Source organism: Corylus avellana, chromosome 4, assembly GCF_965113065.1.
Source record: "Corylus avellana chromosome 4, dhCorAvel1.hap1.2, whole genome shotgun sequence".
NCBI lineage: Eukaryota > Viridiplantae > Streptophyta > Magnoliopsida > Fagales > Betulaceae > Corylus > Corylus avellana.
The window spans coordinates 6,328,505-6,354,137 of NC_142493.1; the positions used below are offsets into that span (position 1 = coordinate 6,328,505).

The 25,633-nt window shown below is 37.5% G+C and overlaps 1 protein-coding gene across 1 annotated transcript in view; it reads right to left on the reverse strand.

The window, feature by feature from the left end:
- LOC132179936 (MADS-box transcription factor 23-like) overlaps positions 1 to 25,257 on the reverse strand; it is a 30,828-nt gene extending 5,571 nt beyond the window's left edge. The window contains exons 1-3 of the mRNA XM_088515434.1: positions 25,072 to 25,257; positions 14,417 to 14,442; positions 1,139 to 1,171 (exon numbers count right to left, since the gene is read on the reverse strand). Of these exons, the coding sequence (XP_088371560.1) occupies positions 1,139 to 1,171; positions 14,417 to 14,442; positions 25,072 to 25,257 (245 nt within the window). The remainder of the gene's footprint in view (positions 1 to 1,138; positions 1,172 to 14,416; positions 14,443 to 25,071) is intronic.
- Between the last annotated feature and the right edge of the window lie 376 nt (positions 25,258 to 25,633).

Here is a 25,633-nt window from a genome sequence, read left to right on the forward strand (position 1 = left end):
ATTAAAAAAGTTTCATTTGTTTTGCTGACACTCAAATCATTAATCAACACAACTATCATGTCATAATCCTGAAAAAGATATCAGTATCACAACCCATAAACCCAAATCATTGCCGCCCATAGCTACTTGAAACCTCTAAAAGCCCGCCACCTTACTATCTCAAATTATCAATTTCATCATTACAACTTAAACACCCAAAACTTTAGTCAATTAAGACAATGTTTGAGATTGCGTTGAGAAATAGAGCTTTTAAAGTAAAAAAAAGCTTTTTAGAAAATACTTCAATTTTAAGTTTTTTTTTTTTTTTTTTTTTTTTTTTTTCAAAAGTTTGTTTTTTTGTCATTTTTAGAGAAAGAAATACTTTTGTAATTTTTTACTAAACATGCTAGCTTTTTATTTAGCACAACTTTCTAGGTATTAAAAGTATTTTTTACCCTACATAATTTAGTCACAAACAGGCTCTAAGTAGGGCGTGAGGCCAGCAAAATCATAAATTTGACAAGCATGCCTAATGTAGTGTGGTGTAGTCAGATGCATAATTTGCAACCACCAGAATTCACAACCCATCTATAAATCTTAGAAAATTCTAAGAATTATAGAAAATTTGAAGAAAAACTCTCAAGAATGTTCTTATTAATAAAATTGAGAAAATAACATGAACTGATTTGCTAGGTCGTTTTTATTGTGCTTAAATAGAAGTAGGGTCGCAACCTAGAAAAGAAAATCACAAAATTGTCTTTTATTTAAAAATTGCAAGTTAGATCGATCAAACTCTAGCCTTTTTTTTTTTTTTTTTTTTTTTCCCATGGAATTAGTCGTAAATTGGATCGAGCTCTTGGCTCTTTCTCCTATGGCGTCAATGGCAAGTTCAACCAAAGGTGAATCAAACTTCCTAAACCAAATTTTTGTATTTCTATTGATGCTCCATTTTTACTTCGTAAATGTTGGAATTAGAAATTTTCATGAAATACAAATTTATAACCCTTTGAATCAGCCTTCCAATGCAATCAAGCTTGCCTTCCTCTGCCATTGAAGTCTCATAATACTCTACTCTAATTGGTTTACTGGTAAACTGGTTTACATCATCCTTCTCGAGTTAGAGATTGCCCTCGAATTCCTACCTTCATTTCATGAATTGCCACGTAAAGGAACCAAATAATATATTTCGTAGCTTTGTAAAACTTCTGAACTTGCATAAGGAAACCCTTTACCTTTCATATTCCCTCCTTTCGAGTGTCTTTAATTGGTTAAGTTTGACTCTTTACCATTCATCTCAGTTCATCATGGCATGGCATGTATTGTCCTTTAACCTATTTATTTCTTGTATATCCCCATTCAATTCATCTATAGGTTCCAACACCTCATCCAATAACTCTTGTTAAGGGACTCTTACCTTCCCCCTTAGAGGGTTTAGGCTCAACCTTCTTCTTAGGTAGGAGTACAATTTTCACCTTATCATACACAATGTTGTAGGCATTAATCTTCACCTCATGTATTACTGCCCTGTCAAACTACCATGGTCTTTTCAACAGAAGTTGACATGCATTTATGTTGACAATATCACACCGCACACTATCGCTATACATCAACCAATGGAAAAGGACACCAAGCAACACTTAGTGACAAGTATCTCATTTCCTTTTTTGATTCAAGGCAACTTAAGGGATTACGATATCTCTTTACCTCCAACCTCAATTTCTTGATAGATTCCTCTGAAATTATGTTCTCACAATTTCTCGAGTCAATTACGAGCCTAAATACCTTGGCCTCAATAGTACAGGTAGACTAAAAGACATTGTTACGATGCTCATCATTCCGCTCAGACTTATAGGGTGTGAAGAATGTTTCTCATTACTAATAAAAGTCCATCATCTTCCTACACATAATTTTCCTCCCATTCTTTTTATCATTACGCCCTTGCTTAGTACTAACCAACTCAACATCCTCCGATTCTTCTTTATCAATTAGCAACCCTTTACAGTGATGAGCTCCCTCCTACAATCAACCATTCTATGACCCATTTCACTACACTGAAAACACCTTGGCGGGGCAATAGTCTAAGCGCTTTATTAGGTTGTGCATTCACTTGCCCTTTATTCTTCCTATTATGTGTAGGTGGAGACACCATATTATGATTAGGTTGCGTAGGGTTTTTGTTGGACTACTACACAATTAATTCCTCTTACTACTTACACCCCACAGATTCTTGGCTAAGTCCATTTTGAAGTGTGAGGCTGGTTGATGGACTTCAGACACATTTATAAGGTCAAAGAAATTTAGAGAATCATTAAATTGTTCTCTCATACCTCCAATATACCTTGAAACCAATTGATCTTCTAATTCTACAAGATCAACGCATGCAACAAGCTAGTAGAACTCTGCGGTGTGATCATCCATAACGGCTATATTGTCCTCACAGCTTTTGAAGCCACAGTTATATTGTCCTTACATAGTTAAGAGATAAGAATAATGCCCTCATGTGCTCCAACAGTTCTTCAAAATTGTTGTTCTTTGGCTTTCCTAGCAGACCTTGCCATGCATCACCTGTTGTCACCAAGTAGTGACTTTCCCTCTAAATTTGGTTGCCACCAAAAGAACTTGCCTACTATCAGAGACCTCATTGAAATCAAAGATCTCCTCCATAACGGCTACCTAATCGATAAATTCTTTGGCTAGCAAACAACCTTAAAACTCTGGTATGCGACGTTTGAACCCCATTTCACATATGCTAGCATTTTAGGCAACTATGAGATGTTCCCTCCTTACTCCACGCCCAACAAAGGTGTTGGGTTTTGAATTGCCAAATTCAGTAACAAACTACATTCATCTGCAATCCCGTCAGCAGTGCATACACGAGGTGTTGTGTCAAGAGAAGACCTAGAAGATGTGGTTAAGCTTAACCAATCATAATAGAAGACCTATATGATATGGTTAAGTTTAATCAAATCGGAATTCTTTAATTAGAGTTAAAATAGGATTTGATTAAATTTCGTATCCTGCGCATGTATCAGTATTCGGACCATAACTTTCGGCTCAAGAATCGGATTGAGGTGAAACCAGCGGCATTAGAAAGCTAACACAAAATTCTACAAATCTTTGTGAAATAAGATTTTCAAAATTCGAAAGTTAGCTATGCCAAAATCGTCTCGCAAGATAAGGAAGAAAATTTGGATGAATCCTATTCCAACTAGAACTAGTTTTTCTTCCCATTTCAACTAGTACTAGGTTTTCTTGTAGTCTATATATAGAGAGCTGTTATGCATGAAATTGTAAGGAATTCCACATAAGAATTCCATGTGCTAAGAGAGCGTTTAAGATATTGAGTGTTAGGGTTAGTCTCTCTTGGAGTTAAAGGTTGTGTCTTCATCACAGATCATATACAACGGAAGTCTACCGGAGTTCCGGTAAAGGAGATCAAGTAGAAGGATTGTGCCAGATGTTCTGGAAAGGGCTACTGCGGTAGAAGTTAAGTGGGTCACTTGTCTTATGCAAGGAAGTGTCAATTGCAAAGGTTTTGTAAGTGTGAACTTCTTGTAATCCTTATTTTTTTATAGTTGATTGATTTCCTGGGTTTGACTGCCCCGGAGAGGTTTTACATTTTAGAGAGTTCTCTAAATGGTTTCCTCTTTGTAACCAAAATATTTGTGTCTCTATGATCTATTGTTCTACATATTTTGGTTGTATAATTGTTTAATTTTTAATTCTGCATATTATTTGCATACACCTATTCAACCCCCTTATTGGTGTCGTTTGGAGTCGTATTTAGAATTTTCAAAAGGGATTGATGGATTCTCCCTTCATGCTATACTTGTTACCCTTCTCAACAAAACACAGATTTGGTTGACGGCAACACCCACTAGCAACAACTGTGGCGGGGAGTTGATCAGCAAGTGCATCAAATCAATCACCAAATTTCTCAAATCAATCTCTAAACTGATGGAATTGCTCCTATATTCACTTCAAACGTGTTGTTGGTTGCTCATCACATGCTACCTCATCACGTTCATACACATTGCCAATTGTTGCATGTCTCTCTCCACGTTCTCCGTTGTGTCTCGGTAAGAAAGTAGTTGGGCTCTACTACGAACTGATCATTGCAAGTTGGCTTTGATACCAACTCATGCAATGTGGCATAGTGGAAAGTAAAATTTCCAAATACGAAAAGTTACAACTCTTCTTTATATCCTAAAATATTTTCAAAATTATAGAAAAAAAAAATGAAGAAAGACTCTCAAGAGTGTTTTTATTGATAAAATTGAGCAAATAACATGAATTGGGGGTTGGTCCATCCTTATTGTGCTTAAATAGCAGTAAGATCATATCCTTGAAAGGAAAATTACAAAACTATATTAAAAAAAAAAAAAAAAATACAAATTCGATCGACCTTGATTAAACTCTTTGTTTTTTATTTTTTTTTTCCTATGGTATCAATCACAAGTTTGATCAATCGAATTGTCGGTTCTTTCTCTTGTGGCATCAATTGCAAGTTTGGTCAATCGAAGGTGATATAAGGTCAATCAAACTTCTACTGACGGTCAGTTTTGAATTAGCCGAGGTTGGAACTGGAAATTGTGCGACAATAGGATTAGCATCAAGTAATATTGGTAATGGTAGTATTGGCGACAACAGCCAAAATGGTTGCAATTTAAAAGTAACGGTGGATGAAAATTATAGTTATAGTGAAGATGAAAGAATAAAAGATGATGATGACAATGTGGGAAAGTGACAGTGTTGCAATGGTAGTAATAATATGAATAAGATGATGCGGACATTAAGACATTAATATTGGTAATGATATTGGTGATGGTGATGGTGATATTAATAATGATGATATCAATGAGTTAGTAATGATAACATTACGATGGCAACAAGAGTGACAATAATTATATAGCGGTAGTGGTGGTGATAGTGACAATAACGATGATAGTACTGTAGGAAAAAAATAGATTAGTAGATTAGTAGCGGTTTGTTAAGACAAAAACAAAAGTAACAATGTGGTCAATCAATTTTGAATTTGTTTAATGTTGTCTTCGCTTATGTTTTATCAGACTTAATAACCAAATGATAGACTTAATTTCGCTTGGGAACAAAACAAAATAAAATAAAAAAGAAGATAAATTCAATTCCTACCCTAACTATCTCTCCATTTACAATCCTTTTTTCGAACTTTAAATTTCTACAATCGACTATGAAATTCAATGCTGGAGTTTCAATGTTCTCCCTCCCTTACATCAATATCAAATATTAAATTTGATGAAAACTGCAATACATGTGTTGTATGTCTGTCTTTTCCATGTGAATTCATAAAATTACCCTTACTATGTGACAAAAAGAACCAAAGTGTCCTCTATATCGTTACCAAATAATAGATGTGCTAAACGGCCTTATTTTTATGCGTTAAATAACCAAATCATCCCTAATGTTTAACTAGAAATAAAAGCACTATCTTAAGAATTTGTAACAAACGATTATATTATCCCTAGTATTTAAAGAAGGAGATAATTAACCCTATGTTCTAACAAAATCATCGAATAGCCTTTCCAGTTATGGTTAATTGTGGTGTCCCACATCGCCTTGGGATGGGAATGTGCTTATATATATAATCGAATCATTTTGACAACAACATATTTTAAAGCCGTGATGGTCACGAACCTATAAGAACTCTATAGTTAAGAGAGCTTATGTGAGAGTAGTACTAGGATGGGTGACCTACTGGAAAGTTTGGTTCAGGAGAGCCAAAAGCAAATAATATTGTATGTCATTGGGGTGAGGCGTTACACTAATTGACCAAGCTAATCCGATTAATGCATATGAAATGTCATAAATATTATTGTTTTACTATACAAAATACCAAGAATGGTTCTAACCACTCTGAAAACTACATATCCTTTTTCAAGTCCTCAACATTTATCATTTACTCATTTCCTCAAAACCAATTTATCCCTCCTCTCATCCAACACCATTACCAACACACCACTTGATCTCTTTCTTTCTTTAGAACTAGCTTCCAATAATATCATTGCCTCCATACCATAGGACATAGATTTCATTTTCAACACACACACACACACACACTCTCCCTCTCTCTCTCTCTCGACCTAACTCAAACCCATTCCCAATCTTACTTGACGCTAGTCATATGGGCCTATAGTTTAACCTTATAATATACAATTAATAGGCTATTCTGGGCCATGTGGCCAACTACTGCGTTTTCATTCTTCCGAAGGATGGAGAGCGATTTTGTGCTTATGTGAAATAAGTTACACTTATGATAGAGATGCTTTGCAAAAATGGGTACACAAATCATGGTGAAAGAATGGTGAAGAAAGATTATCTTTTGTGACATAATATTTTGGGCATGGAAATTATTTTTCAAAGTCACAATTTGATAAATTTCTTAGTTTTCTCATATCTGGTTGCCTAATTGTAGGTTATTTGTTACGTTTGTGAGTCAACGCGATTGAAATAAAAAGGAAGGTTTTTGGAAAGGTCTTTCATTAACCTTAAACTGTTTCTCGAGAGATTGCGTGTGTTAAGAGGATTTCCACTCCTTTTTATCCGTTGAGGAAAAATTAGAAAGTACGAGCTTTGGTTCCTCCTCTTATGGGGTGATGCAGCTTGACTATATGGAAGCGAATAAAACAATACAAGAAGAAGGATAAATAATTCTTAGATCTTGAGTCTATCAAGGATTTGAGAATTCTTCTAAAAACAATAGAGTCTATCTAGGGTTTTAAGGAAAATATAAAGAAAACTCCTCTGAGTAATTCTTATTGAAGGAAAACTGATCAAATAACATAAACTGTCTTTTCAAGAGGCTATAATGATGTATTTATAGCCCCAAAACCCCTAGTACTAATAAAGAACGAAATTAGGGCTCCTACAACCCTATCCAAGTAAAACAAGTAAACTAAGTCGGTTTAAAACAAATAACAGCGGAAAAATAACATAGAAGGCCCCGAGTGCTCTCGATCGCAGGTAGAGTGCGATCGATCGCACTACCAGGGACTTGTGCGCTTGATCTTGCCTTCGATCGCAGGTGCGGTCGCAGTTCCAGGGACTTCTACGCTTAATCATGCAATCGATCGTCGAAACAGGGGCCATCGGTCGCAGTTCCAGGAACTCCATTCTCCAAAACAGGGGAACTGCGCTCGATCGCAGTTCCAGGGGCTACTTCTTTTGCTGCACGAGTTTGGGATCGTGTCACCATCTTCTGGGGCGTCTTCACACACTTATCTCTTCGGGTCTTCCTCATATACTCCCAGGTATTGTAGTCTACATCATCCTCCCCAGGTTGAACAGAATTCGCCCTCGAATTCGCGTCTTCCTCCGACGAATCTTCAATAAAGGGCACAAGATGCTTGACATTGAAGACATCGGAAGTCTTGATATGATTGGGTAACTTCAACTGATATGCATTGGGGTTGATCTTCTTCACAATCTCCACCGGACCAATCTTGCAAGCCACTAGTTTATTGTACTCACCAATAGGAAATCTATCTTTGGTGAGGACCGCCCATACAAAATCACCTTCTTCAAATTCCACAGCTCGCCACTTCTTGTCCGCAGCTGCCTTGTACTTGGCCGTAGAGTCTTCGAGGTGCTTGATGGTTAACTTGTGGCCCTCTTGGATATGTGTAATAAGGTCCTCCGCCTTGGTGTGTATTTTCTTTAAATCAGGGATAGGTGCTAAATCCAGTGGTGCCCGAGGATTACTCCCATAGATAATTGTGAATGGACTAAGGCCGGTGCTTCGGTTGACGGATCGATTGTAGGCAAACTCAGCTTGGTACAACTGCTGGTCCCATGACTTGAGGTGTTCACCCACTAAGTTTCTAAGCAACGCCCCCAATGACTTATTAACAACTTTCGTTTGCCCGTCCGTTTGCGGATGGTAAGCACTACTGAAATCAAGTCTTGTGTGAGATAATTGCCACAAGCACCGACAAAAGTGGCTAAGGAATCGCATATCGCGGTTGGAAACTATGGACAACGGAAGGCCGTGGAGACGGTATACCTCTCGAAAATATATTTGCGCCACGTTCACAGCATCGGCAATCTTTTTACATGCAATAAAATGAACCATCTTAGAGAATCGATCCACTACAACAAAGATGGAATTGTTACCTTTCTAGGTTCGTGGTAAACCCAACACAAAGTCCATGCTCACGTTAGTCCATGGACCCTCCAGAATGGGTAGCGGCATATATAAACCGGCATTTGTAGCCGCTCCTTTTGATACTTGGCACACCCTACAACAGCGCACCAACTTCTCCACCTCCTTTCTCATACTTCGCCAATAAAACTTCTCCGCCACCAACTGGAAAGTTTTGTCCCGCCCCATATGCCCTTCATTGTGGCGCTCTTGAATAATTCGCAACCGGAGACTACCCTCAGGGATGCATAGTTGAGTGCCCTTGAAGAGGAACCCATTATGCAGCCCAAAATCACTCTGATTTCCCAACTCATCATCAACAATTGGGCCAAAAAGAGGGTCAGTTGACAAAGAATCTTTTAAAATGTCAAAACCAAGTACCTCATTTGCCATGGTGGTCAAGAGTGTCGACTTTCGGCTAAGGGTGTCGGCCATTTTGTTCAAAGCTCCCGACTTGTGCTTGATGGTGAAGGAGAATTGTTGCACATATGCAACCCACTTTGCATGCCGGGAGGAGAGCTTATCTTGACTATTGATGTGCTTGAACGTGTCATGATCCGAGTACAAGATGAAATCATTGTAGGCAAGATAGGAACTCCAATGCCTCAATGATTGCACTAATGCGTAAAACTCCACATCATAGGTGCTATAGTTGAGCCTTGAACCACTCAACTTCTCACTAAAAAATGCCACCGGTCTTCTTCCTTGACTTAGAACCGCTCCAATGTCGACCTTGGAAGCGTCACAATGCAACTCAAATGGCAATTCAAAATCCGGAAGGACAAGTAGTGGAGCCGTTGTCAACTTGAGTTTAATTAACTCAAATGCTTCGATAGTCGCCTCACTCCAAGAGAATTTCCCTATCTTCATACACTCCGTGATAAGTGCCATGATGGTGCTAAAGTTATGAATTAAACGCCTATAAAATGACACCAACCCATGGAAACTTCGTACCTTGTGTAATGTGGTAGGAATGGGCCAATCCCGAACAACCGCCACTTTTGCTTCGTCCACCGCCAACCCGTCTTTAGACACCACGCTATGAAAAGCACCGAATCTGTCATGAATGAGCACTTGGCCGGTGATGCGTAGAACTTCTCTTTCCGGAGCACTTGGAGTACTTTCCTCACATGTAGGAGGTGCGTCTCTCTATTGGGGCTGTAAATGAGTATATCATCAAAGTACACGATGACAAACCTCCTATAAAAGACCGAAAAGCTTGGTTCATCACCCTCATGAACGTGCTAGGTGCATTAGATAATCCAAACGGCATTACCAACCATTCAAAGAGCCCCTCCCGCGTTTTGAACGCTGTTTTCCACTCATCACTTGGTCGCACCCGAATTTGATGGTATCCACTCCTTAGGTCCAGCTTGGTGAATATCATTGCCCCACTCAATTGATCTAACAAATCATCCAACCAGGGAATAGGGAACCGATATCATACGGTGATCTTGTTAATGGCCCTACTATCCACGCACATCCTCCATGAACCATCCTTCTTAAGAGTGAGTAAAGTCGGTACCGCACAAGGACTCAAGCTCTCTCGAATGTGTCCTTTGGCTAATAACCCCTCCACTTGTCGCCTCAACTCTTCATGCTCTTTGGGGCTCATGAGGTAGTGTGGTCGATTGGGTAGGCTAGATCCTGGCACCAAATCAATTTGGTGTTGTATGTCACGAAGAGGAGGTAGCTCATCGGGTAACTCAACCGGAAATACATTTGCAAATTCTTCGACTAACCCCTGGGCTTCTTCCGGCACCTCTTCTACCTTCTTGCCTTCTTTACACACTAGTAAGTACCCACAGTCCGCTTCTAGCATCTCCTTAACGAACTCATGTCTGGCCAACAATGTTTGACCCGTTCCGGTTGAAGATTTGGGACTTTCACTCTGATCGGGTAGGAGAGTGAGCTTCACATTGTCAACCAAGAAGCTGTATGTGTTCTTCCTTCCATCATGATGTGCATTCCTATCATATTGCCACGGTCTCCCAAGTAATATATGGCACGCATCCATTGCTACCACGTCACACCACACCTTATCCTTATATCTTTTCCCAATTGAAAAACTCACAAGGCAACGTTTAGACACAATTTCCTCGTCTCCTTTTTTGAGTCACTCCAAGCGATATGGTGTAGGGTGCTTCTCCGTTGCAAGGCCCAATTTCCGAACCGCTTCCTCAGCCACGACGTTCTCACAGCTGCCCCCATCAATAACAAGTTTGCACCTCTTGCCTCCAATCGTGCAAATTGTGTGAAGAGATTATGGCGCTGTCTGTCATCCCCCTCCACCTTCTGTGGTGTGTAACATATCCTTCGCACCATTAATAAAGGAGTGTCATCTCTTGTGGCAAATTCTTCTTCTTCTTCGTTCCCATCGAAGTCGTCGAAGTGTGCTGCGTACTCATCTCCATCGCCTTGCTCATCGAAGGCTTTTCCCTAATCGACAAGTAGGGCCTTTCCATACTTCTCACCCTTGTGACAATCCGCCGTCCGGTGACCCATCTCTCCACAACAAAAACACTTGGGCCTGGTTGCAGCCTCGGGTAGGCTTGTCTGTCCGATGGGTGGGGGGTTTTTACTTGGGCCATTCCCTTGGGAAGGGGTCTCCTGAGTTGTGAAAGGAACTCTTGACCGGTTGTAGTTTCCACCGCCACTACGTCCAAATGAGTTGAATGACCCACGTGTCGACGCCTTCTCAACTAACAACACCCTTTGGTGAGCCTCCGACACCTTGGCGGGGTCAAAGAGGTTCAATGTGTCTTGAATTTGTGGCCTCAACCCTCCAATATACTGAGACACTAATTGCTCCTCCATTTCAGACAAATCAACTCATGTCAATATATTTGTAGAACTCCTCTGTGTATTCATCTACGGACTTCGAACCTTGACTCCAATTTTGCAGCCGTTGATACATGGTGTGTAGGTAGTTATGTGGCAAAAAGGCGGGTCGCATCTTGCCCAATAATTGCTCCCAATTGTCGAGCTTTCTCTTGCCCTTGCATGCCCTAGCTTGCTTCAATTGCTGCCACCATGCCGCAGCCCTTCCCTGAAATTTGGTTGCGACCAAAGAAACTCGCCGATCTTTCGGTACCTCCTTGAAGTCGAGAATCTCTTCAACTGCCGCCACCCAATCTAGAAATTCTTCGGGTTCAAGACCCCCGTGGAATTCTGGAATCTCAAGTTTGAACCCTCTCTCCCACCGAGTAGCATGAGCTTGCGCAGGGGGTCGACGGCCCTGCGTTCGGCGCTCTGCAAAAGGGTTTGCAGATCCATACCTGTCGTCGTCTTCGTCTTCCTCCTCCGGCATGCATGGTGGGGGTCGACGTAGACGCCAGTCATGGAGGCGTGCGTCGGCCAGTTGGGTGGTGAGGTCTTCAATTTGATCCCTCATAGCCTCAATCTGCCCTTCCTCGCGCCTTCCCAGTGTCACCTCATGTTCTTCATGAACTGAATCATCGCGTTCATACACGTTGTGCAAGCTTGCAAAGCGGTTGCCCTTCCTCCCTCTTGTGTTTGGAACCATGGAAAGTAACTAAGCTCTGATACCAACCGATGCAGCCTGACTATGTGGAAGAGAATAAAACAATAAAAGAAGAAGAATAAATAATTCTTAGATCTTGAGTCTATCAAGGATCTGAGAATTATTCTCAAAACAATAGAGTCTATTTAGGGTTTTAAGGAAAATATGAAGAAAACTCCTCTGAGTAATTCTTATTGAATGAAAACTTATCAAATAACATAAACTGTCTTTTCAAGAGGCTATAATTATGTATTTATAGCCCCAAAACCCCTAGTACTAATAAAGAACGAAATTAGGGCTCCCACAACCCTAATCCAAGTAAAACAAGTAAACTAAGTCGGTTTAAAACAAATAACAGCAGAAAAATAACATAGAAGGCCCCGAGTGTGCTCGATCGCAGGTAGAGTGTGATCGATCGCACTACCAGGGACTTGTGCGCTCGATCTTGCGTTCGATCTCAGGTGCGGCCGCAATTCCAGGGACTTCTACGCTCAATCGTGTGATTGATCGTCGAAACAGGGGCCATCGGTCGCAGTTCCAGGAACTCCATTCTCCAAAATAGGGGAACTGCGCTCAATCGCAATCAAGGTGCCATCGATCGCAATTCTAGGGGCTACTTCTTTTGCTGCGCGAGTCGGGATCGTGTCACCATCTTCTGGGGCGTCTTCACACACTTATCCCTTCGGGTCTTCCTCATATACTCCCAAGCATTGTAGTCTACATCATGGGGGCTTTAAGATTTTGTGGAAAAATGGTATGATTGACTTAAGCTTCAGAGGTTCCCTTTTACTTGGAAGAATGGAAGATCGTGTCAGGAGAATATAAAGGATCAATAACCATGAATGAAGTATTTTATTTCCTTCTACTACTATTACTCACATACTAGCTACTTCCTCAAATCATCACTCTATTTATTCAAGTCCTTGGCAACCTCTATTGAAAGAATTCAACATCTTTCTTGCTATAGAAGACACATGTGACAATAATTTATTTTTTTTTTTCAAGGTTGAACATTAAGAACAGCTGAAAAGAAAAGAACTACTATGGAGGAAAAAATCTCAAAAGACATAGCTAACAAGGATTTGAATACAAAGTATTTTCATACTTCCACTATTATTAGACGTAGATCAAGTTCTAATTGCCTCCTGAAAAAGCATAATGGTGATTGGATTTCTAATCATAATGATATTGATGCCTATAAATCACATTTTTATTGCCTTTAGTCTAAAGTAAGACAGCCCACCATTAGTTAGTCATTTTATACCTAGCTATAAGCATATGCAATGTGATTTACAAAATAATCTCAAAATTCTTGCTTCTTAGCTTAAAGGAATTCTTCCCAAGATTATTTCTCCTTATTAGATGACCTTTGTATTAAGTAGGGTCATTCAAGCCAACTCCATTTTAACTCAAGAGCTTTTTTCCTCTTCATGAAAAATAGAAAGGGGAATATAGGATTTATGGATATGAAAATTGACGTGGAGAAAGTTTCGATAAAACGAGTTGTGTTTCCTTTTAAAATTTTTTTATTGGCTTAGAATTTCACACTACTATAGTTGGTTGGATTGCATAATGCATACCAACTCCCACTTATTTTTTTCTAATTAATAGCAGTCCCCGTGGGCTTATTACTTCAGCTCAATGATTAAGGCAAGACGACCCCCTTTCCTCATTCCTCTCTATTATGGGAGCGGAGATACTTTCTCTCATTTTCATCAAGGATGTTGGAACTGGTGGCTCATATTAATACCAGTGGAAGGCCAAGTAGACGGGAGTGGAGTGAACGTCGCGCTAGCGACGTTCATGGAGCAGGAGTCTACTGGCCGATGGGCGTAATTAAGTTTGCAGGGGGGGGAATGATTAGGTACGGTACGGGGTATTTTGGGGATTTCCTTAATAATTCCGTACAAGTAAGGTTTAGGGTTTTTCTATAAATATATATGATGTAACTCTGAATCATTAAAAGTAAAAAATACAGCCGACTCTTTGTGAACGTAGGCAAATTGTCGAACCACGTAAATCTGTGTGTCGACTCTCTCTCTCTCTCTCTCTCTTAATCTCTCTTTTTTGATTCTATATTGTTCATCAATTATTGTACACGGTAACAACGAAGGAGGAAAGAAAGGGATGCCTTTTGCATGGGATAAAACTCAACCAAAAGATCACTCCAATCTCCAATCTCATTCATTGTAGTTTTTAAGTCTTGCTTGGAATCTTATTAATTTCTCTTTAGTTTTGTAAATCTTTAAACAATCTTAAATTAGTTATCAATTTTAGAAGGAATTCAAAAACATAGAGCATACACTCAATCATGGATATTCTTTCAGCTTAGAAAACTCTCTTAGAGCCTGTTTGGAATTGCGTTATGAAGGGTAAAAAATACTTTTAATATCTTAAAATTTGTGCCAAACCAAAAGCTGACATGTTTGGTAAAAATTTCTAAAAGTGCTTCTTTGACTTTTTTTTTTACTCTAAAAATGGTCAAAACACACTTTTAGCAAAAACTTAAAAATGAAGCTTCTGCAAAAAAGTGATTTTTTGAGTTAAAATTTGTATTTCTCAAACACATCACTAACATGCTCTTAGAAGGCTAAATACCTTGGCCTCCCCGTCTTCCAGAACCGATCAAAGAAAACGGCTTTTTAAGATATTACTCATATACTTCAAAAAAAATATCTTTGGATGAAAAGCGAAAGTTCTTTCTCAAGCTAGCCTTTTTATCTGGATAAAACAGTAACTTCAATAATTCCTGAACACTTTTCTCCTTTCAAAGAGTATTTACGAAAAAATTGATACTATCTATAAAACATTTTGGTAGGGATTTAAAGATCAAGGTTATTGATAGAGAACCTACCTTGTCCTCAACTCAATCTCAAGCTCACAACACTCAAGCCCGTGACAGCAATCGATCTCTAGCTCAAAGTATTCAAGCCCATGTCAACAAATCTTCTCCAGCTCACAACATTCACTTTGCTGATTGTGGAATCAAACAAACCAGCGCACATCATGCTAAGATCAATCCATGCAATCCATTCCTAACCAGATCATGTGCACCAATTTGATGGAAATCATATCCAAGATCATAAGCATTGAGCTCAAATTGCCTTTCATAGAAGATACTGCGCTCCCTAATCTGTCCATATAGGAAAAATCTTTATAATTATTCTTTTGTAATCTCTTATAGAGAATCTGTCTTTAATTCCAATCCTTATACCTTTTGTAATATCCCATGTAGAATGCCTTGTGCATTCTTTTGTAATTCATTGAGAAAGAGAATAAAACTTTCCAAGTCTTTTCATGGTATCAGAGCATCGAGGCAAACGTCACATTCAAAACACTTTTCATCCTTATTTTCTTTCAATGGCTTCCTCTACCTCATCATCTTCAATTGTATCTCTTGTCCTTCCCAATTACAACGAAATAGGAGGAGTGAAATTGGAAATGCCTGGCAATTATCTTCAATGGTTGTGCATATTTATGTCTATCCTATGCAGCAATGAGCTAGTAGGCATAATTGATGGGACTGAAATATGTCCCCCAAAACTTTTGACCAATGAGCAAGGTCAAGCTACTCCTAATCCAGAATATTCTATCTGGATCAAGAAGGACCAACATTTACTAAGATGGATCAATGCCTCTCTCTCTCTCTCTCTCTCTCTCTCTAAGAAAGTGCTATCTACCGTGTATGGACTGAATACCTCTAGGCAGGTATAGGCTACACTAACCAATAGATTTGCTAGTCAATCTCGATCTCACATCACCAAAATCAAGCAGCAGCTGCAGAACCTGCGTCAAGGATCCAAATCATGTTTAGACTACTTACAATCAACCAAAAACCTGGCTGATCAATTAGCAGTAATTGGAAAGCCAATGGATGATGAAGATCTCATATCTTCAATCATCAATGGTCTTAATCCAAGTTTCATTCATTTTGTGACTACCTTTGCTTTTGCAACTAGGGAAAAATACTTAAGTTTTGATGAGTTTCAGGATATACTGCTAAATCATGAAATGCTACTTAAAAAAGTAGCTACTCCTGCTATTTCAACCTTTTCTTTTTTTGCTCAAAAGGCAGACCATTGCAACTTCAATTAGAGATCCAGTGGATCACATCAGCTCAATAGGCAGAAGCCATGCAACAACCATTATCCAAAGGCAAATGGATACCCTGCATTCAGATCATAGCAGTAGCAAGGAAGTCACTCCTATGGTATCTCCAGATTCAGTAATCCACCCCCAGGATTCCACAACAACAAAAACATGCAGTAGCAGTAGTAGTAGCCTCACAATACTATATCGAACTTCTCTAGCTCAACCCATGCTCCGTGCCAGATTTGTGGAAAATCAAGCCATTAAGTACTTGATTGCTTCCATAAAATGAACTACTCCTACTAGGGGAAGCACCCTCCACCTCAACTAGTAGCCACGGCAACCCAATCTAATGGCTTCTATAATGAAGATCAGGAATGGCTGGCTAATAGTGGTGTAAATGCACATATCACTAATGACTTGGAGAACCTCACTGTACAGCAGCCATTTCAAGGTAATGAAATGGTTGCTGTGGGCATTGGAGCTGGACTCAAGATTGAAAATGCTGGTGCAACCTTCCTCTAAATTTCATCTAAAAAATGTTCTCCAGTGTCCAAATGCTTCTGCTAATCTTTTATCTATTCGAAAATTATGTGCTGATGGTCACTCTATACTCCATGTCATTTCTTTGTGAAGGACAATCTCACCAAGGCAATTCTCCTAGAAGGCAAGAGTGAGAATGGGCTATATTCTCTACAGTTCAAAGGAAACTCCAACAAATCCATTCGTGCTTTTGTAGCTTTGTTAGGAATAAGGACCTCAGGGTTGATTTGTCATTTCATATTAGGTCATCTTGCTAATGATATTGTTTACAGAATTGTTAAAGCTTTTAATTTGCCTGTTTCATTTTTGAATTTGAATAAAATCAGTTTGCGTGATTCTTGTCAATTGGGAAAAAGCAAAAAGCTACCTTTTAACTCCTCCACTCGACAAACTCCTCTCCTCTTACACTTAATCCACACAGATGTATGGACTTCACCTATCACATCTAATAGTAGATTCAAATACTATGTCATCTTTTTTTATGATCACTCAAGATACACATGGCTTTACCTTCTTCACACTAAATCTGACGTGTATGAATGCTTTATCAAATTCAAATTACTAGTTGAGAAACAATTCTCTTCCTCTATGAAGCAACTCCAATAAGATGGAGGAGGTGAATATACCTCACTCAATTTTCAATCTTTCCTCACTAAAAATGGTATTCCGCCGAAAGTTCTACCCTATACATCCCAACAGAATGACCTAGTAGAAAGAAAGCTTAGGCACATTTTGGAAACTGGGCTTACTCTCCTTGCTCACTCTCACCTTTCCAACACCTATTGGGTTGATGCTTCCTTACAGACACTCACCTAATAAAGAAGCTTCCCATACAAACATTGATGAATGTGTCTCTTTACTTCCAACTCTACCAAAAGGAACATGAATACTAAAAACTCAAGATCTTTGGATGCAAATGTTAGCCTCTTTTGCGTCCTCTTGGTCTCCACAAGCTTGAATATTGTTCAAAACCTTGCATTTTCCTTAGCTACAGCTATGCTCGATACAAGTGCCTAGATCCTATTACTAACAAAGTTTATTTGTCACAACATGTAGTTTTTGATGAGCAGACCTTTCTAGCAAAGGATCAAGCCTCCTTTCACTTGCCTTCCAAGATCAATGCTGCTGGTGATTTACCTTTCATACTGCATGTAAGTCTTCTTCCTCCCCCATCTCCTTTTACATCTACTCCTTGCTCCAATAACTCTCTATTTTCCAAACAGTGTCTCTCACCATCAAACCTCTGTTTCTGCTCTCTCTCCACCACCGGGACATACCATTACATCACCACAAGTATCTCCTAACCTACCTTCAATTCAACCTCTAACTACTTCAAGTAGCTTACCTACCAATACTCTCCCCACAATAACAACTACTACCTCTACCCCTGTCCATCCAACTCCTACTTTTTCACTCTGCGGATTGTGGAATCAGACAAACCAATGTACGTCATGCTAAGATCAATCCATGCAATCCATTCCTAACCAGATCATGTGCACCAATGTCATGGAAATCATATCAAAGATCACAAGTATTGAGTTCAACCTGTCTTTCATAGAAGATACTACGCTCCTCAATCTGTCCATATAAGGAAACATCTTTATAAGTATTCTTTTGTAATCTCTTATACAAAATGTGTCTTTAATTCCAGCCCTGATACCTTTTGTAATATCTTATGTATATAATGCCTTGTGCATTCTTTTGTAATTCATTGAGAAAGATAATAAAACTTCCCGAGTCTTTTAGTTAAGTTATCATCTATCTCTCAGTGCTTGGGACTCCATTTGATTTCATAACGATCATAGAGGTCTTTGTATTCGCAACATGTATGATATTAATCGTGCCTCATCTCTAAATTCAGTTGAAAAGTTCTCTTAGGCTTTGAATGCTTATATACAAATGCTTTCAAACATAAATACCTTAAGAATTTCAACTTTCTCCTGGCCTCCCCGCGTGCAATGGACTCTTGATTTTGGAAGGGATTTCCAAAATTCCCAGATTTGGTAGAAAAGGGAGCTTGTTTCCAATCAAACTATGGGAATTCTATCTCTATTTTTAGCTCCCCTTGGGTTCTGGGACTTTTTGGCTTCAAACCAACTGCCAAAAGAAACTTCTCAACATAACTACCTCAAATGAAGGTTACATATCAAATTCTAAAAATCCTGGAAGATGGAATTCTCTTCTGATCTTGTCTTTATTCTTCTCTCAGTGCTGGAAAAATTCTTAATATATATATATGTACAGTTTCACCAATTCGACAAGTAGAACAAAATCATTTGGCTTCCAGCAAAATTTTGGGAACTTTTGTATATATTAAATTCGCCAACAAACTTTCCCATGGTAGTGTGCCTTTGGAGTTGCATTGTAGGACCCCCGTGTAAGAAAATACTTAAAGACAAATAGAAGTTAAAAATAAAATAATGAAATAATATGGTGTAAGCAAATGGAACACGATGAGACTCAAAAGCTTTTGATCAAAATAACGGTACAATTTAGTTTTAAAACTTAAAACTTTCAAGTCTGTGGCAACTTGTTTGAACGAGATTGGTTCTACAAGTTTTGTTTCGTCCGAGCAGGGAGAGAGAAGCGAAGAGTGTGGTAGAGAAAGATAGGAGTAAAAAGAGAAAGGGAGAGAGAGAGAGACTAGAGAGTGAGAGAAAGGGCTTGGAGGAGATACTTAAAAAGGTAAGAGATCTAATTTGTTTTCCTTCGTTTGATTTTGTAGTTTTGAGTATTAGTCTTAAGGTTTTTGTTAAATGATGATGTTGTTAGAGTTTTGGAAGGGTTTGTGTAATTATTATGGTTGTTTTTAGGTTTTAGTATGAAGTTTATGAAAAGGTTTTGTTATACTGATGTTTAACGTTAAGAGTTAGATGTTGTGTTGAAAGTTGTGATTTGTGAGTTGATTAGAGCACAAAGAAAATGAATAGATTAAGAGGACAAGAAAAAGAACTCAAAGAAACACGGAAAGATGGTAAAGTATAGTACAAGTAATAAAGCAATGAAAATGTACGTACACAGTAAAAAAGTTGTATTGTAACATGCAAGTGTACGGTATAGTCAAAGTAAAGAGAAAAGTGTTTCCAATGATATGATATAGTATTTTGTAAACTAGTTTCATGATCAAGAGACTGATTTTTACAGAAATGTATGTTTTAAAAAGGTCAAGTTTTATAAAGTTTAGGTTTACGAATGATCTTTACAAAGAAATGTTTAGTCCAAAAATTTCATATTTTCAGTTAAGTGTACGAAAGTAACTTTTATGATTCTAGAAAAATGTCATTTGCTGTGAAGGAAATGTTTTCAAAAGATTATGCAGTTGTTTCCACAAGTTTTTATCTATGCATGTTCACAGATGAGGTATGAAATGTTCACCCAATCACAATACACTATATAGCACCAGCTTGCTTGCTTACTAATCTATTGAATCATCCTTCCACTTACGAAAGAAATGAGTTTAATATATATATATATATATATATATATATATATATATATATATATATATATATATATAATATGGCATGATTTTATGTAAAATTGTAAGTGAACAACATGGTATGTATAGTTGGTATGTAGTTATTAGGACTGTCAAGTAAAGAATGAAAATAGAGCTCGATAAATAAAGGTTTTTGTGAATTTAACCCAAAATTTGGCTAAATATCACATATGGGGAGGTCGTTGCTAGATGCTCCAAACATGTTGATCAGTTTTTAGGACCTCTTTATGGTGGATTGGGTTCGGAATCATTTCCTCTTCTTCTCAATCTGTCAAACATTGCCCAGGAATATGAGATCCATCATTTCTAATTTCTATCTCTTTAATTTGTAACTATATATAGCTCTAGATCTCATTCGGCTTCCTAGGAACAAAGTATTGCATTAATCCATCGCCCCGATTGCTATGTCTTTAGCTACTCAAATAAAAGCAGTCAACCTTGAGCATCTTCAAGCTTGGAGAAGCCAGCTCCCTTATTGCTCACTCCAATTTTCCTCGACCCTTCTCACCTCAAGGTCTCTCAAGATTTATTTTGATGTGGCCATATGGCACAATTTTCTCTATGGCGGTGATGCAGCACGAGAAGGATTTCCCACACAATAGAAAATAAGAAAGATAAATGATTGGTCTCTCACCAAGGTAATAACAAGATGTAGTCAACATCACAGGGGCATAGCCTAGGCTACAACCAACAACAAAGGAAAGGCCTGATTAATCACTTTCTAGGGGGAAGGAAAACAATCAAACTAAGAGCTAGGAGGAGTACATGCAAGAAAGACCCCAAGAATTAGTAGGAAGAATATCACTTGAAACTTGAAACTCAAAACTCAAAATCTCAATATACTCAAATCTAACTCTCACCAAAATTAATTAAAAAAGAAATTTTTCTCTATATTCTCTAAACCGTGAACGTACGGCACTAGCCGCACTACAATATATGAGAAACACAAATTAAGGATGTGTTTGTCAAGTGGGGTCCTGCTCAAAAAACAAGGCAGGGAATAGGAGGAACAGTGCCCAAGAATGCCATAGTAGTTGTACAGCACCTGCTAAACTTGCACTACAAAAATAGTTTCCAGGCACCATAAAACGAAATGCGGTTTACTGTACAAACAACATAAATTCTGAAAATAATGCAGCATGAACAGTTAACAGTATTATTTTTTTAATGTTGTTTACTGTACAAACGACATAAATTGTGAAAATAATACCGTTTAAACAGTGAAAACGTCATTAAAAAAAAAAAAAAAGACATAAAAATGCCTTTTTTTATTTTTTATTTTTTTGGTAGTGAGGGAATTTAATGCAACCAAACAACATCAATGTGTGCGGCACTGTGTAAAACATCTCTTTCTCATTGTTGTGTTCTACGCACGGCCGCTTGATGCCCTCTCATAATTAAGCCTTTAAGTTGGTGAGCAAACACAACTCCAAGTTGGATTAGTGAAAACTTTTTGTCGACTAGTAAAATGAACTCCAAATTTGAGTAGGAAAACCAATTTGACTGAAGAAGCAAATTTTGACTTGAGAAAGACCAAGTCACTACACGAAAAATCTCCACCTTAACTTGAATTTTCTCAAGTTCCAAATGCAAATCTCCTCATGAGGTCTCTTCTAACAACCCTAAGGTTAAATCACAAAATACAAACACTAATCAAGCCCAAGCAATGTTTGAACTTGAGAATCAGAACTCGCTTATAAGTCAACATATGTGCTGGATTTTCTGCAGTGGCAATTTTCTTCAATATGAAATCACCTTGTGTCACAACCTCCCAAAGAAAATGATATGTATCTAATATCAATGTGTTTGGTTCTCTCATGATATATTTGATTTTTGGTCAAATGTATTGCGCTCTGGCAATCACAAAATACAACAATCTCTTCCTACTGTAAACCCATATCACTGATCACCAAATTTCTTAGCCAAATGCTTCTTTAACTACCTGTACCTTTACCATAGACTTTGTTTCTATTGTGGACAAAATAATCATAATGTTGCCTTCCAACTTATGGCACGTCCTAGAGTGAAAACACAACTCGAGAAAGATCTTCTCTTATCCAGATCTCCATGATAATTTGAATCAATGTACCTAAAGACACTAAACCTGATACCACTACCTCTGTTATAGACTAAATCAACATCTATAGTAGCTTGTAAATACCAAAGTATCAATTTAACTGCATGCCAGTGAAGTTTGTCAGGATTGGCCATGTAGCGACTAAAAACACTGACTGCTTATAAAATATATGGACAATTGCACACCATAACATACATGACATAAAATGTTCCGCTTCCTCACTCTACGGTGCTAATACTACTGAAAGTCTGAAATAATATAAGGAATGTGCATTAACTAAACCTGTCACCATACTGCCCTAAAGAAAGTAGAGGCCATTAACCTTGTTACCTTCTATCACAACTAATGAGCCTTCACTAACCCTGATGACTCCACCTTCACCAAAATACTTGTATTCAAAAGATTTCATAGTGCCAAAAGAAATATGATTTTTCTTCAAATCTAGTATACGTCGACATTCATCAAAGTCCTAACAATCCTATTATGCATCCTTATTCTGATTGTATATATACCAACAATCTTATAGGCAACATCGTTTCCCATTAAGATTGAACCACCATTGATTGACTCATATGTAGTAAACCAATCTCTTTTAAGGGCATATGAAATGTACAAGCAATATCAAGGAGCCACCTATCGTTATAATGACCTTTAGAAACAGTAACTACAAGGACAAATTCTGAACTCTCAAATTTTTTTTCGACAACACCAGCCTCAGAAAAGGAACTTGGCTTATAATATTCCTCTTTATTTTTGACCAGCCACAACATCTCATTGTGTCAATCCTTATGCAAATCCTTACATGATACAACACGTAATAAATGTATCTAACCAAATCGCATTCGACAGCGCAACGTGTCGTTCGAGTGGAACATCTCCATATGTCAACAATTGTGCATGTCCGTTTGGCACAGCGTGATGGGTCGCTCGTTTAATGCAAGGAATGTGAACGCTTTTTAATGATGGAATATATCAATCGAACAGGAGTGTACAGTAGACAAAACAGTCGATTTAAACCCCCTCAGCAAGCTGCTAATCGTATTTAACATTTTTTCCTAGAGTTTTGTTTTGTTTCTAGCAAGCTTCAATATTCAGGTTGTAAGATATATATAAAAGGGGGTATCTTATCATATAAATGTGTAGGCACTAGCTAGCTAGCTTGTTGCGCTTCATTGCTCCAGTTATATATCCCACAGTACTGCTTTAAAATTCAAAAACCCTTAGCCGAATGATGCAAATTATTTTTTTTAAAAAAAAAAACGTCGGTAAATCATGTGAATCTTCTTTATATCTTAACAAATCAACTATCAAATACTCAGAAAAAGAAAAAGTAACTATCAAAACTTAAATTTTATGATAAAAATAACCTCGCACTGATTGTCCTAGGTTTTGTGAAAGGACTAGGGTTACTACACTTGGCATTCTAAATGTAAAAAGATGATATATAACACTAGCTACTTGATTCATACAATCGCACTAAAAAACTCAGAAAGAAAGGGAAATATATCCTTTCTTCTAATGGATTAATTAAAACTTTGGAAATAATAAAAGAAATTAATCTCAAGTCATCTACATATGGTAGATAGGTGATTAATTATTTCATCTCATTAACAAAGGTAAACACATATCTTAGCTAGAACAACTTTATGCAAGTGTGTATATATGTTTAATGTTTACTAGTAAAAGATGTAAATTCTTTGAAAGGGTATTGCTGAATAGAGTATAAAATTGGAACCAACCAGAAAAATTAAAAAATTAAAATAAATATAAAAATTAAGGGAGTCCCTATATATCCACTTATTTTATAATTTTATTGTTTAATCATTCATTTATGGTTATCATCACGTACGATTAATTATTGTCATTCCCATCTATAGTACTGACTACGACTTTGGCATTGAGATGAATGATTGGTAGTGGGGTTGCGATGTTCTCTTAATTATCTTGTTAAATCATATATATTTCTAATATTTTTCTACTCTCAAAAGTGTTTATTTCTCTTAATGGGGTTGCTATGTTCTCTTATCTTGCATCTTTATTGGCAGCACATTAGAGGAGGAGACAAGAATTTGATTTTCTATTGTATTAGGGTTCTAACTTTTTTCTTTAATTGTTATGATAAGATAAATTTATTGATCTAGTTGACATTAGTCTTGGGCTGGAAATTGTATAATATCATATGTGCTTTCAATACTGTATATCTTTTCTTTTGACTACACTTAGTTCCTTAGTGGATTATAAATATTCATCAATTATAAAGAAAAAGGAAAAGAAGATCACTAGCCAAAAGTTCACTTGCAATATCCAATAGAGGCATGCATTTTTGTTCGACTGAAAAACTTGAGAAAATATATATGTACTCTCTTGTACTCATAGGATTTTGTTAAAATAAAAAATAAATGTAAAATACAAAACGGTTTTCCCCAACGTGGTATCCATGAAGGCATAAAATATTATTTGATAAACAAAACCAAAACAGCAGCATTTTTGGAAAGTGGTTTTCAAAAACAACATTACTTAATTAAAAAGCTCAGTATAATCAAAGCATTCTTTCGTCTTTCCCGCAAAATAATACACTAGATTTTGTTAGGCCATTAATTAAACCTAAAAAATGATTGACATGTATATATACTTAGATACTTGCACCATTATCTGCTTCACAATCTTGATCTACTTACTAATTACGATTTCATGAGTTGTCTAACTAGATCTCTATGAAATCCAATTAGATGATTCCTCAATGAACTTCGATCAACAGAAGTATCTTAAAATTTCAAGCTCTATTTCTTCATCAATGAAACAAGATTAATGGTTTCTTGGAATATAGATGCAAATATGTCAATCTTCAAGGACATTCAAGAGGAAAACATGCATAGTCTTTGTCTGCGAAATGCACCTCACTATATTTTATGAATGAATGATCCACCTCTTTCTGTTATCAGCCGAATATATATATGTATTCTCATGTAAATCTCAAAGAAAATACTTTATTTCAAATATTACCATTTGGCTATATATATATATATATATATATATATATAAGAAACTAAATCCAAGGGATAAAATAAACAAACGTTGCTGGAAATTAAGACTTGAATCCCCACACCAATGAATTATTAGCAAATATGTAGAACTTTATTGAAATATAGAGGGAGAGATAGAGTGAGAGAGAGAGAGAGAGAGACCAACCTTGTGCTGGCATAATCGTATAGCTTGTTGGTGCTGGAGAAAATAATCACTCCAACTTCAGCATCACAAAGGATTGAGAGCTCCTTGGCCTTCTTCAGCAACCCAGTTCTTCTCTTTGAAAAAGTCACTTGCCTGCTTGTGGAATTGTCGATTCTTCGGATGGCTATCTTTCCTCTCCCCATCGCCTTCTTCCTACAATCCTTGGGGTTTCCTCGCTCCTTCTATCAGCTAGATCGGCACAAAAGAGTTCACACATATCTCAATACCCATAACATCAATAGGAAGCAAGAAAGATTGAACACCCTAACATAATTTGTCGGTATAAAATTCAGAAAAAAAAAAAAAAAAAAAAAAGGACCCAAAATTAATTTCCCCTTATAGAAAGGAATACAGCAAAAATATGAAGAAAAAAACCAAGAAAAAAGTAGAGCTTACTTGTTTTGATCTTAAATGGGGTATGGGACAAGGGAGGAGGGAGAGAGAGAGAGAGAGAGGGGTCACCTGAGATGTGAAGCAAATTTTATTCTTTATATGGAAAGTTGACAGTGGTTCCGTCGG